Source organism: Manis javanica, chromosome 8, assembly GCF_040802235.1.
Source record: "Manis javanica isolate MJ-LG chromosome 8, MJ_LKY, whole genome shotgun sequence".
Classification (NCBI taxonomy): Eukaryota; Metazoa; Chordata; class Mammalia; order Pholidota; family Manidae; genus Manis; species Manis javanica.
This window is the reverse complement of record NC_133163.1, coordinates 63,690,910-63,706,285: the sequence shown is the minus strand read 5'-3', so window position 1 is coordinate 63,706,285 and position 15,376 is coordinate 63,690,910. Positions and strand designations below refer to the sequence as shown.

The 15,376-nt window shown below is 38.3% G+C and overlaps 1 protein-coding gene across 6 annotated transcripts in view; it reads right to left on the bottom strand.

Moving 5' to 3' along the window:
* Nucleotides 1–4,492: 4,492 nt before the first annotated feature.
* Nucleotides 4,493–15,376, bottom strand: part of EAPP (E2F associated phosphoprotein) — a 38,785-nt gene continuing 27,901 nt past the window's right edge. For 3 of the 6 annotated variants that reach the window (XM_037004109.2, XM_037004111.2, XM_037004110.2), the window contains exons 5-6: nt 10,466–10,579; nt 4,493–5,068 (exon numbers count right to left, since the gene is read on the bottom strand). In XM_037004109.2, coding sequence (XP_036860004.2) covers nt 4,792–5,068; nt 10,466–10,579 — 391 coding nt within the window. In that variant the 3' untranslated portion in view covers nt 4,493–4,791. The remainder of the gene's footprint in view (nt 5,069–10,465; nt 10,580–15,376) is intronic. The other 3 variants (XM_073211368.1, XM_073211369.1, XM_073211370.1) reach the window with 1 other exon arrangement.

Below are 15,376 nucleotides of genomic sequence, written 5' to 3'. Positions count from 1 at the left end.
TAAATTGGTCAAAATTAAATCTGGTAAGTATTGGCAAGAATGAAGATTCTTAGGAAAAGTTTAGGAGATTCTTAAATGGGATTTATTCTGTTTTCCTCATGGGTGTATAAAATGGTATACCTATTATGGAAAACAGCACTACCTTGAAAACTGAATTTTCACATATACTACATTACCATTCCTAGATTTATATCCTAAGAATTTCTGCAAATACACATCAAGAAATATGTGTAGGACTGCCCATAGCACCAATGTTTATTACAGCAAAATAAATAAATAGTAAGAAAAAAACTCTCCTTAATGGACACGTCAGCTCAAATGTCTCTTCCTTAGGTCCTCTCAAGCTCTATTTAAATTTAAAACACAAACATACACATTCACCCTCTTCTAGATGCTACACACCTTACTTTCCCATCAAGACCCAACTATCAGTTAATTATCTGTAACTGATGCTTTTAAGGCCTGCTCCGACTAGACAGTAGAACTACATGAAAAAAAGAACATTGTGCCTCTTCTTACTTTGTATCTCTAGGCCTTAGCACACAGGGACACTGGAAAGGAAAGGGAAGGAGAAAAATCAAAAAAAGAAGGGAGGGCCTGAAGTGGAGGGAGAAGAGTTCATTGATAACTCAGGCAAAAGGGGAAAATGAGCCACATTATAGAAGCTACCCAAATGGAATGGGGTAACTTTCTCTACCTAGAAGGTATGCTCATGGTTTAAGGAAGGACTGGGGAAAAACAATTTAAAAAAAAAAAAAGATTTGGGGAGAGGATCAGGAGGGTACTGAGAAATTCTTCAAAAGTATTCCCACTTTATAGCTTAAGATTTTACTCCCACTATTGATAGGCTTCATAGTGGAGGGAAAAAAAAGATATTCCAGTTGAAACACAGGGGGAAATAACATTCGCCTTAATCAAAATGTGTTTATCATCAACTTTGCTTATTTCATAAGATAAAGGATGATAATTGTTATGGGCTTAATTGTATCCTCCTAAAATTCGTATGTTGAAGTCTTAACCCCCAATGCCTCCGAATGTAACTGCACTTGGAGATAGGGTCTTTAAGGAACCAAGTAAGGTAAAATGAGGTCCTGTAGAGAGGCCCTAATCGACTAACGGTATCCTTGTCAGGAGATTAGGACACAGACATATGTGCATATAGGGGAAAGACCATGTGAAGACACAGCCAGAACGTGGCCATCTACAGGCCAAGGAAAGAGGCCTCAGAAGAAACCAAACCTGCTGACACTTTGACCTTTAACTTGTAGCCTCCAGAAACAGCAGAAAACAAATTTCTATTGTTTAAGCCACCCAGTCTGTGGTATTTTGTTAGGGCAGCCCTAGCAAATGAATATGCCAATCTAAATGAAAAGTACTTTGCCTAGAGTTGCTTTAGTCTGAAGAAAATTTTTCCTGTACTTCCCCTAACTTCCATAGACCATTTATTAAAAGACAGTAAAATCTGTCATACTGATAAGAATTACTGAAATTGCTTAATTATCCTAGTATGGAATGTTGGTAAACTGCTGCCAACCTTTTGTCCCCTCACTGAAAGACTCAAATGAAACCAATTTATCCATTTGGTACTGTAGGCAGAATGCCCAGAGTCCACAACTTTCCCAGGAAAGAAAATGCACAGGAAAATGTCTGAGATCTGGGCAGGGAAAGGACAGGGGAAGAGCAGGTACTAGTTCTACATAGGAAAATAAAACTATAAAATTAAGAGATGTTTAAGCAAATTCATATATAAACATTAATTTTTAAATTTAAAATAAATACAAATTTCATTACATCTTTAAATGACTAGTACATTAATTTTTGCATTTCTCAAGAATTCCCATGTACTCACGATTTCTTAAAAAGCTATTACCAAATCATACATGAGTTGATACAGTCAAATTTCAAAAACAATCTATTCAAAAAGTTTTATATGAAAAATATTCAACACTGGATGTGGATGCATCTTAATGGTTGATATGACACAAGGTAGGGTTTCCCTTTTCTCCCTCCATTCCGTGCCTGTCTTCTTTAGTTCCAAATCACTGATACATTTCAGAGAGCTTGAGGCAGTGGTTCCTGCAGGGAGGTCTGGGGAGTTGTGAGGACAAAGTTTCCAGGGTTAGGAGGGTGAGGAGCTAAGAAGCAAGTACAGTCTGCTTCCAGGATACACAGGGAAATACAGGCCAAACACAGACATATCCTGGAACCTTTGAAATGTAAGTGACAGATCTAACAAGCAAAAGACTTAATGCTGTGTGTATTTCCACATCTAGAGGCAAGAGGCCACATCTAAAGGTAGTGACTTCTAGGAGCTAAGAGCAGCTCCTGGCTTACAACCAGCAAGAAAACCGTGACCTCAGTTCTATAAGCATGAGGTGAATTCTGTCAGCAACTTAAGGGAGGTTGGAGGTAGAATCTTCCCATTAACCATTCAGATGAGAATGTAACGAGTCCAACAATTTGATTACAACCTTCACAGACTCTAAGCACAAGACACTGCTAAGCTGTGCCCAGCTTATGGGATGATAAATACATGTTATTTTATGCCACTAAATTTGTGGCCATTTGTTTACACAGCAATAAAAACTAATACAGTGAGCTGCGCTGATCAGGAAAAAGAACAATTAGTTTCAGTGGGATCACCAAACCATAGCTCCAGGCCCACATGTTTATTTAAATATCATTTAAATATTAAATACCTACTTCATTTAAAAAGGGAATTGGGGCAGATTAAGGCCACAAGTGGTCCTTTAAAGGTTCATGTGTAACTGTTTAAGAGAAAAAACATTTACAACTATAAAATGTAAGAAGGCTATGCTGAAAAGCACTATTGATTGTTGAATCTGAATGTAATCACACTGTAGATAGCATTCTAAGAAAATAACAGAAAATATATTCAAAGCTGTGCAATAAAATTGAGATGGAAAACTGTCACAGCCTTATCTGCCTCAAGCCAAAACAGTGTTCACCACCAATTTACTTAAGTTGTATTTTAAGGATTTTTTTTAAGTTAAAAGGATATAAAAAAAAATAGCTGTACAGTTTTGTGTTTCATAATTCTTAAATATGCTATATTTTATTCTTGGATTACTTTGCATTTTCTTATTATAAAATCTTCATGGTTACCCTGGAAATACAATTGTCATCTTAGATTTCTAACAAATTAGCTTGACTTTAGCTTCATAAATATACAAAACTGTGTCTTACATAGTTCTGTCCACCTCCTTTATGTTATTATTATCATAAACTGCATCCTAATACACTGATTTCCTGCCTCGTTTTAATTAGTGAGTCACATTCTGAGGGACCCAACACTATGCTTTTTTAAAATCTGCTCCAGATGATCTTACATATGATTATTGAGAACCTCCCACTGATAAGGAAATACAGATACAATGGAGAGATGGTTGTGGGATCTGGGAGAAAGTAGCATTTGCAATGACAGTAAGGTAGAGAGATCATGCAAAACTATATGACAAATACAAGATTTAAAAAAATAGACTAGTACTGTTATTCTGTAACGTATCACTTGGCAATATGTTGAAACATCCAGAGGTATATATATATATGTTTCCAATCAGAGAGATATCAGCATATTATAAAAATTACCAAGTATGCTATTAAGACACTGGAAATTCCTAGAAGCAAATTCTTGATCATCTTTCTGCCTCCACCAATCTGTACAAACACACCACCACTGTTACAGCTCTCCTTACATATAGCTTTAAAAAGTACAGAAAGCAGGTTGTAAAAAGGACACATTTTCTCTTCTGGAGGTGTAGCCTTCTCTAAAGGAGTATGTAGAGGTCCCCCTCAAGCTCTGTTGAGCCTTGAGCTCTAGTCCAATCTTTTCATTTTATAGATGAAAAAATGGGGACTCAAAGAAACAAACTTGCCCAAGATTAGCATGGTGGAGCCTGAACTAAAGCATATTTCCTGACTTCTTTCTACTCTATCACAGTAACAAGAGCACCCTGAGTTTCCTAATACTGTTTTTGGAAACAGTCCAATCATACCATTCTTTTAAAAAGCTAAATGTACAGATGCCCACTCCTCCTTGCAATTTCCTCCAAGCTGCCATTAATGATTTTTACAGTATTTATAGCGAGAGAAGAAAAAAAAACACATGCCATGGTTGCTGGCAACATAAGTGCCAGAATAAATGGTAGAGCCATGAAGCAGCAACAGGATTTTTAAGTCTAAGGTGGTTCTTCCTCACCATAAATTTCTGTTTTACTATGTTAACTCATTAAGGTTAGAATATTGTACATCCTTTTAGGGAAAGACCTATGTCAGTTACTCAAGGCACCCAGCTACACTAACTGAGTGTAATGATAACAGTAACTAAATAGTGTCCTCCCTCCTAGTGGAAGGGAAATAAAGATCCTCTTTAGCAAAAACAATACAGGCAGAAGTCAGGAAATAGTTCCTAGTTTAATCACACCAAGGATATATAAAAAATAAAAATGAAAATAACACTCTGAAACAAAGATTACTTATAACTCCAGAACATTTTAATTCTAAAGAGCTTTAATAAATAAAAAGCTCCCCAGTTTCCAAATGTTCATCAGAAAGGGAATGAATAAGGAGCTCCATCAGAGCTGGTGAAAATTTTTTTTAAAGGAGACAGAGGAATGAAGTTTGATACCCGTTCTCTTTGAAAAAGATAAAAGATAAAACACTGCTTCCTCAACCTCTTAGAATATGTCACATGATATGAACAGGCAGGGGGAAAATAACTCCTTATTTGTTTATATACAATATTGGGTAATTAAATGCCAACTTAGCTATTTAGGAATGGCTTGCTAAAACGTTGAAAAAATGGAAGACTTCATCCTTGTCATAGACTGCCACTTCAGTGGAACACTCAGTGCACATGACTGGGTGGTAGATTTCTTCCCCCTCTGTCTCTGCCTGCTCTGCAGTATCTTCGTGGTTAGGCCTCATCTTCTTGTAGCCTCTCCTTTTCTTCCTTTTCTCAGGGGTTTTGTATCTTAGAATCTCCTCTTTGTTTACAGAACAATTCATCACAAACATTGCTCTATATTGAGTTTTATATGATTCATGCCTAAGAGGAAAAGAAATGAAGAATTCAGATGTATGTTCTATTATCCATTAACATAAATTTGAAAACATCAAAAACTTACTGAAATACCAACCAAAGACATGGGAACAAAATGTGAAATTTAAAATTTTAAGAGCTACTTTAAGAATAGGAGGAAATTTGTTAATAGATAACAGTGTAAGGAATGAATATAATCCTCTTTTCTACTACTTTAAAAGTAACTTTTATCTCAGAAAAAAAATTATTTGCTCCTCAAACTTATAAGACAAGAAAAGTTGTTGGAAACTTGAGAGATAACATTTAAATAATCTTTGACTGTTGTTTTTCATTGTGTCCTGAGACTCTGCCCTCCTCTTTTTATAGGTTGTGCTATTCTGGTCACCATTTTAGCAAAAGCTATATATAGTTTTAAAAGCTTAAAGAGCTTCTGACTTTATAATGTCCACTCCTGGCTTTACTCCAGCAGTCTAAAGAATATGCAACAATTCCTTTATTCTCCTCCTACACTTAAGATTTTCCTACTTCTTTCTCCCACTTAGTGAGTTGCTTCTTTTTTCTTCCCCTTAAACCTCATGCAACAGAAATTATCTATCAGTGAACTCAAGTTATGCCTTCAGTAGTTCCAAATGTTCATCTCCACCATCACCACCACCACCACGACCACCAGGAATTTAGACTATGCAAGTTGGTGCTTCTTCAGGTAAGACTATAAAATTTTAATTCTTACTCCATTGTACTGGAATTCTGTATTAATATGAAACACAATTTTTACCAAGGCCCATATCTGCTGTTAGATTATGAAGCAACTTCTTTTGAGCATAGGAACCCTAACACAGTTTAATTTGGAAGAGAAAAAACTTAAATACAAAGGGATTTCACTTTTTAATTTCATAAATATACTCTATGTATCAATTTTTACTTTAAAAAGCTACAGTTCCTATTGAGAGTACAAAAATTAATTGCTACACGTGATCAGAAACCTCAAACTAGCTAGTAAGACTAAGTTATATCTGGCTTCTCATTAGTTCCTAGAACAAATCAACCACTTAAAACCATCACTTACTTTCAGTTAACTTGATTCAGAACATGGGGTAGCTAGGCATTTATAAGGCCACCAGAAAAAGGCAAAAAAAAACATATGACCACCTCAATTGGTGCATAAAAAGCATGTGACAAAATTCAACACCCTTTCATGATAAAAACACCAACAGACCAGGAATAGAAGGTAACTTCCTCAAGGTCATATATGAAAAACACATAGCTAAACATCACACTCGATGAAAGACTTAAAATTTCTCCTCTAAGATCAGGAAGAAAACAAAAATGCCTGCTTTCACCACTTGTACTAAACATAATTCCTCAAAATTCTAATCAGAACAAAAGGTAAGAGAAATAAAAGGCATCCAAATTGGAAAGAAGTAAAATTATCCTAGTTCACAGATGACATGATCTTATATGCAGAAAACTCTAAAGATTATACACACACACACAAAAAAAAGAACTACTAGAACTATTAATAAACTAATTCAGCAGAGTTGCAGAGTACAAAATCAACACAAAAAAATCTGTTGCATATTCTATACACTAGCAGTGAACAATCTGAAAAGGAAAGGGCAGGTGAGGTTGGAAAATGGGAAATTACTGTGCAATGGGTAGTTTCTGTTAGCAATAACAAAAAAGTTCTGTAAATGGATAGTGGTGATGGCTGCATGATATTGTATATACAGTTAATGTCAATGAATCATACACTTTAATTTTTTTTTTTTTAGAGGAGCACGATACAGGCTTTTATTTAGAAATAAAGTGAGAGAATACAGCTCCTGGCTCACACCAGGAGGGGACAAGAGAGCCCATAGTGGTGCGTTGTCTAGGGGGTTTTATAGGCAGTTGAGGATTTTTCGAGAACATCAAAAAAAAAGGCTTAGGGGTGTGGACTTGTACCACCTGTCCTGTCCTCAAGGTGGGCTGGGTCATAGTCTGATTGCTAGGGCTGACAGCAGACTCACGGGTTATGCTGATACCCTTGCAGAACACTCAAACATTCCAGGCCAAGTTGCTCCTGGCCTTTTGACCTTTAACTGATCTCACTGAAGATGTCTGTATCTTTACCCTCAAGAATTAGTGTGACCTTCCTTGACTTTGCATAATGCTTAGCACAGAGTTTCAGTAGGGACTTCTTTGCCCATTGTTACATTGTTCTGACTGTAAATATTCCACCCTGCTTTTCCCGGAGGCCCTCACCCTACTCTGACTACACCCACGGTCCCTGCCTCAATCCCCCCTCTACAGATGGAGACCCTAGCTGCTGCTAAGGAAAGGCGATGACGACCAGACTGCTTCATGCTGAGAGGGGACACAGTGAGGGGTGCAGTTAGGTCTTCATCAGTGCTGGTTTGAGAGGCCTCAGGAGATGGGCGCATCTATCTTGGGTTCCATTTCTATTGTTTTATGGCTTTGTAAGACAGTTGACATAAGGAAATACGGATATTTCTCCAAAGTTATCCCAGACAAGCCCCCGAAGATGATACTGGGGTTCTTGTTCACAAAGCCGAAGAATGAGCTTCACAAACACTCAAGGTAGGAGAGCAAGGTACAGGCTTATTTAGAAATAAAGTGAGAGAATAGAGCTCCTGGCTCACTCCAGGAGGGGACAAGAGAGCCCCAAATTATACACTTTAAATGGTTAAAATAGGGATCATGGCAAGAATGCCCACCCTCTCTCTACTCCTATTCAACACAGTACTGAAATCCTAGTCAGAGCAATCACACAAGAAATAAAAGGTATCCAAACAGGAAAGGAAGAAGTAAAAGTGTCTCTGTTTGCAGATGACATGCTCTTGTATGTCTAAAATTCTAAAGACTCCAACAAAAAAAGAATTAATAAATGAATTCAGAAAAGTTACAGGACACAATATCAATACAAAAAAAAATCTACGCTTCTATACATTAACAACAACTATCTGAAAAGAAATCAAGGATCTGTTTCACAATAGCAAGCAAAATAAAATACTAGGAATAAATTTAACCAAGGAGGTGAAAGATCTATACATAAAAACTATGACACTAAAGCAAGAAATTGAAGAAAACACTAATAAAAGATATTGTGCTCATGGATCAGAAGAATTAATATTATTAAAATGCCCATACTACCCAAAGCCATCTATAGATTCATTGCAATTTCTATCAGAATTCCAACGGCATTTTCCACAGAAATAGAAAAAAAAAATTCTACAATTTGTATGGAACCACAACAGACCCCAAATGGCCCATCCTGAGAAACAAGAACAAATCTGGAGGCATCACACTTCCAGATTTCAAACTAGATACTACAAAGCTACAGTAATAAAAACATTATGGGATTGGCATTAAGAACAGACACACAAATCAAACAGAATCAAGAGTCCAGAAAAAAACCTATGCATATATCTTCAACTAGTATTTGACAAGGGAGCCAGAAAACAGTCTCTTCAATAAATGGTCTTGGCAAAATCAAGAATTCACATGCAAAAGAATGAAACTGGACCCCTACCTTACATCACTCAGAAAAATTAACTTGAAATGGATTAAAGACTTAAATGTAAGACTTGAAATAGAAAACTGGAAAACACAAGAGAAAAAGCTCTTTGACATAGGTCTTGGCAATGATTTTTTGGATTTGACACCAAAAGCACAGGTAACAAAAGCAAAAATAAACAAGCAGGACTACATCAAAGTAAAAAGCTTTTGTATAGCAAAGAAACAATCAACAGAATGAAAAGGCAATCTACAGAATGGGAGAAAATATTTATAAATCATATAGCTGATATAGTTAATATCCAAAATATAGAAGGAACTCATATAACTCAACAGCAAAAAAGCAAACACTCTGATAAAAAAATGGGAAAGGACCTGAATAGATATTTTTCCAAAAAGGCATACAATGGTTAACAGGTACATGAAAAGATGATCAAAATTACTAACCATCAGGGCAATGCAAATCAGAACCAAAATGAGGTATCACCTCACACCTGTTAAAAATGGTTATATCAAAAAGACAAGAAATAACATGTGGTGGGGAGGCTGTGGAGAAAAGGGAACCCTTGTGCACTGTTGGTGGGAATGTAAATTAGTGCAACCACTCTGGAAAACAACATGGAAGCTCCTGAAAAATTAAAAATAGAACTACCACATGATTTAGTAATTTTGCTTCTTGGATATATACCTAAAGGAAATTAAACCACTAACTCAAAGAGATATCCACATCCCTACCTCAGCCAGGTGATCAAGGTCAACAGTAACAGTCATAAACTATGCTGATAGTTTGTGCCTTTGGTATGTAATAAAAATGACACTTATCTCTATGGTCTTCCTCCCCAAACCCTACTGCAGAATTATTTAGAAAAGTCAAGAGGTGGAAACAACCTAACGGACCATCAACAGGTGAATGGAATAAGAAAATAGGGTATGGGGGTGTGTGTGTGCATGTATGTACACACACACATATATACATACATACATAATATGATGGAATGCTATTCAGCCATAAAAAAGAAAGAAATCTTGCCATTTCTTTGGCAAGTTCATCTTATGGATGAACTTGAAAGCATTATGCTAAGTGAAATAAGTCAGACAGAGAAAGACAAGTACTATATGATCTTGCTTATAAGTGGAATCTAAAAAACTGAAGCAAGTAGATTGGAGGTTGGGGAGAGATGATGGATGGGTAAAGGTGGTCAAAGGATATAAATTGCCAGTTATAAGATGAATAATGTACAGCACTATATTGTTAATAGTACTAATTAACTTACTATTAATAGTTAATAATACTGTATTACATACTTGAAAGTTGCTGAAAGTAAATCTTAAAAAGTCCCCACCAGGAAAAAAAAGTAACTATGTGAGGTGATAAATGTGTTAACTAATATTATACTAATCATTTTGCACTATATTCAAATATCAAATCATCAATGTTGTATACCTTAAATGTATGCATTATATGTCAATTATATCAGAAAAGCTGGGAAAAGATTTACATGTTTTTAACTGGTGTAGCTGATAATAAATGAAGTACTCTTCAGCAACCAGTTTTTAAAAATGGTTAAAATAGTAAATTTCATGTTACATGTATTTTATAACAATTTTAAAAAGTATATTTGAGATATTATGTCAGTCACATCATATATGCAGTTTCACTAAATCCTTGTCAGCACTGGCAAGTGCTTATTAGAAAAGCTACTTGCAACAGAACTATGAATAACCAAAATTATCTGCATAAAGATTAGTCAAGTAGCACCAAGGATACATAAGGACAGAACTTTATCAGAATTCCCTAGTACCTCAAAAGTCTATTTCTGATTTAAACAGAGGACTGCCAAGTTGGTTTTTGTTTTGTGTGTACATATGTTGTTATACATCTGTTACCTTTGGCAATCAAGACACAGTGTGGTCATGCAGGCAGGGCAATTCAAGACAGCGTCACTATTTGGAACAGGCTGCTGTTGTTGACGTGGCCTCTGTATTCCAAAGCCATGATAGCTAGAACAGGAAAAAAGTGGGGGAAATGCATATTAATGCCAGATCTTGATTTCTATGCCACTCTCCAATAAAAAGAAGCAGGCAGTACTCCTTGGAGACATGGCTGCTTTTAGGAATGGGGTATACACAAGATGAATCTGGAGAGCCCTCAGCACCAGAAGGTAAAACGTGCTGAAAAAAAAAAAAAAAAGCAGCCAATGAGGTAGTTAAGTCAAAGAAGCCCAGAAGCCAACTAAAAGAGCTCCCCATGGCCAAAGACAAAACCATTAGAGCAACAAAATAAAGTAGTATTAGATTATAACCCAAAGTATAAATAAATATACATGAGTCCATGCTGATACAGATGACTAAATAAATAAATGGGGGAGAACAAATCTCCTATACAGAACTCCAAATAATTTCACTGCCTGCTCCTTAAGCCTGGGCTGCAGAAAGTGACATCTTTCCAAAGAGTACAGTATAGAACAGTGGAGAAAAGAGTAACTTTATAGTAAAGCCTGACAAACACTACCTCAGCCAGGTGGCCAAGGTCAACATCAGAAGAGATGAGTCATGTTGATAATATCTGCCCTTGATACAATGTGATGAAAACGGCACCTTACCTCTGTGGTCTTCCTCCCAAAAACCTGTAATTCCAGTCTAATTAGAAAAAAAAAATCAGACAAATTCTAATAGAGGAACCTTCATAATATACCTGACCAGTGTTCTTCAAAACTGTTAAGTTCATCAAAACCACGGAAAATCTGAGAAACTGTCCCAGCCAAGAAGAGCCTGGAGAGACATGACAAATAAATGTAATGTGGTATCCTGGATGGACTCTTGGGACAGTAAATGGACATTTGATAAAAACTAAGAAAATATGAGTAAGTATGGACTTTAGATAATAATAATATATCAATACTAGTTTGTTAATTGTGACAAACATTAATGTAAGATGTTAATAGGGGAAACTGTGTGTGTGTAGACAGTGGGTAGGGTACATGGGAACTCTGTATTATCAACCCAATTTTCCTGTAAATCTGAAACTATGCTAAAAATTAGTCCATTAATTTAAAAAACACAATAAAGCTACATTTAAAAACAAGCAAGTGAGTTCTAAGTGCCTAAGGATTTTTGTGTTTTGTTTCCTGTTACATTTCAAGAGCCTAGAACAGTATCGGCATATACTAAGTGCTTAATAAATATTTGCTGATTAAAAAAATAAAACAGGTATGTACTTATGAAGCACTGAAGTATAAAAGTATGTATTCTTAAATGGGCCTTATAGTAAACTACTGAAAACTGAACAAAAGACAAATCATTTGGCATTACTTCCTAAATTATTTAAATGTTTGTGATGGAAAAAATACGGAAAACATGTAGCACATATTTTATAATTGTTAAATACCTCCAGTGCTTAGCAAATTACAAACTCAAACCCAATGAAAGTAACTTACTCATTCATTCATAGATACTTACTGAGTGCCCATTTAACAATGTGCAAGATGCTTCAGATACAGCACTGAGTAAGATATACATGATCATTGCCTTCTTTATGCTTGAAATGTAGTTAGATTTATTATTTCAAGTTGGTTTCTGTGGTCTTAAAAGGCAATTACTAATATGGGTGAATGTAGTAACCATTGTTTTTCATGTGAAACATTCATAAGAGTGTATGTCAATAATACCTTAATAAAAAAAAAGTGAGCTGCTCAAAACTATGAGATTAATGACAAAAAAAGGCAATTACTGCTTGATGCAGGAATGTAAGTCAATAAAATGTTGTTTCTTCTCAAGATTATATAACAATGAAAATACTTCACTGACAAATTCTGTTTCCAGAATCAGGAACTACTCTGTAAGTTCCTTGACTATCTCAATATCACTTACAGCATTTAAAATGTTCATTTCCCACTGTAGGTGATCAAAAAATATTCATTAAATAAACATAAGGGGCAGTTGGAGGAAGCAGTGCACAGCTGGAACTGGGGAAGGAAAAAGGACAAAGTAAGTGAATGAAGGCTAAAAGGTGGTGTACAAAAACCCACACAACCTTAAAATCCCTCTGAATTTGAAAAATATAGATTTCTGTTCCCTACTTTAGCTGAATCAAAACCTTCTAGAGTCAAGAGTTTGCATTTCATTCTCCCCAGGTGATTCTGAAGCACAGGTTAGGGAAGTGTGCTGGGTGATGGCATTAAGTTGCCTAGCTTTTAGTTTTATAACAAACTAGCCCTTGTAAAATCAAATTTGAAAAGGAATATGGAGTTTCCCTTTGGGATGATGAAAATGCTTTGAAATTAAATAGAGGTGGTGGTTGCACAACAATGAATATACTAAATGTGACTGAATTGTTCACTTTAAAATGGTTCATTTGTTATGTGAATTTCACCTCAAATTTTAAAAATCAAATTTGTAAAGTTAAAAAGACCATGAGGGCAGAGCCAGGATGGCAGCGTGAGTAGAGCAGTGGAAATCTCCTCCCAAAAACACATAGAGCCATGAAAATATAACAAAGAAAGCTCTTCCTAAAATAGAGACCAGAGGACACAGGACAACATCCAGACCACATCCACACCTGCAAGAACCCAGCGCCTTGCGAAGGGGGTAAGATACAAGCCCCAGTCCGGCGGGAACCGAGCGCCCCTCCCCCCGGCTCCCAGCGGGTGGACAGAAACCGGAGCGGTTTTTTTTTTTTTTTTTTGGCGAGTGCTTTTTGGAAGCCTTAAAGGGACAGGGACCCCATTGCTAGGGAGGCAGGGCGGCGGGACCGGTGAGCGGGTGCCTGGGACCGGCGCCTGAGGACAAAGATTATCGCATGTTTTTCCCTACGGGACTGGAGGGCAGGTACCTGAGACCGGCGCCTGAGGACTGAGGAAATCGCACGTTTTTGCCCTTTTTTTTTCTCTTTTTGGCGAGTGCTTTTTGGAAGCCTTAAAGGGACAGGGACCCCGGTGGTAGGGAGGCACGGCGGCGGGACCGGTGAGCAGGTGCCTGGGACCAGCGCCTGAGGTCAAAGAATATCCCGTGTTTTTCCCTGCGGGATCGGAGGGTGGGTGCCTGAGACCGGCGCCCGAGGACGGAGGAAATCACACGTTTTTCCCCTTTTTTCTTCTCTTTCTGGCGAGTGCTTTTTGGAAGCCTTAAAGTGACAGGGACCCCGTTGCTGGGGAGGCAGGGCGGTGGGACCAGTGAGCGGGTGCCTGGGACCAGCGCCTGAGGACAAAGATTTTCGCGCGTTTTTCCCTACGGGACCGGCGGGCGGGTGCCTGAGACCGGCGCCTGAGAACGGAGGAAATCGCGCATTTTTCCCCTTTTTCTCTCTTTTTGGCGAGGGCTTTTTGGAAGCCTTAAAGGGACAAGGACCCCGGTGCTAGGGAGGCAGACCAGCAGGAACGGTGAGCGGGTGCCTGGGACCAGTGCCTGAGGACAAAGAATATCGCGCATTTTTCCCTGCGGGACCGGTGGGCGGATGGTGAGACCAGCGTTTTTCCCCTTTTTTTTTTTTCTTTCTCTTTTTGGCGAGGGCTTTTTGGAAGCCTTAAAGGGACAGGGACCCCGGTGCTAGAGAGGCAGGGTGGCGGGACCGGTGAGCAGGTGCCTGGGACCGGCGCCTGAGGTCAAAGAATATCTCGTGTTTTTCCCTGCGGGACCATAGGGCGGGTGCCTGAGACGGGCACCCGAGGACGGAGGAAATCGCGCATTTTTCCCCTTTATCTCACTTTTTTGGCGAGTGCTTTTTGGAAGCCTTAAAGAGACAGGGACCCCGGTGATAGGGAGGCAGAGCAGCAGGACCGGTGAGCGGGTGCCTGGGACCAGCGCCTGAGGGAAAAGAAAAAAAAACAAAAAAGGAAAGAGAAAAAAAAAATCACGTGTTTTTTCCGCTTTATTTATTTATTTTTTTTTCTGTTCCCTCTCTCATTGTTGCTGTTGTTGCTTTGGTTTGGAGAGTGCTTTTTGGAAGTCCAAAAGGGGCAGGACAGGACACTTAGACCAGAGGCAGGGAATCTGGGGATCTCTGGGCATTCTAACCCCCTGGGCAACAGGGAGCACAGAGGCCCCTTACGGAGATAAATAGCATCCCAGCCGCTCCCCCTACAACGGGGTTCCACCACTTTGGAGGAGCAGCCCCAGACAGGCCACGCCCACAGCAACAGCAGAGATAAACTCCATAGCAAACGGGCAGGTAGAAGAAGCCCTGTCTGTGCACAGCTGACAGGCATAAGCCACAAGAGGTCGCTATTGTCCCAGGAGAGGAAAGCCACAAACCAACAAGAAGGGAAGCTCTTCCAGCGGTCACTTGTACCAGCTCTGCAAACTATCTCTATCACCATGAAAAGGCAAAACTACAGGCAGACAAAGATCAAAGACACAACACCTGAGAAGGAGACAGACCTAACCAGTCCTCCTGAAAAAGAATTCAAAATAAAAATCATGAACATGCTGACGGAGATGCAGAGAAAAATGCAAGAGCAATGGGATGAAGTCCGGAGGGAGATCACAGATGTCACGAAGGAGATCACAGAAGTGAAACAATCCCTGGAAGGATTTATAAGCAGAATGGATAAGATGCAAGAGGCCATTGAAGGAATAGAAGCCAGAGAACAGGAATGTATAGAAGCTGACACAGAGAGAGATAAAAGGATCTCCAGTAATGAAACAACACTAAGAGAACTATGTGACCAATCCAAAAGGAATAATATTCGTATTATAGGGGTACCAGAAGAAGAAGAAAGAGGAAAAGGGATAGAAAGTCTCTTTGAAGAAATAATTGCTGAAAACTTCCCCAAACTGCAAGAGGAAATAATCGAACAGACC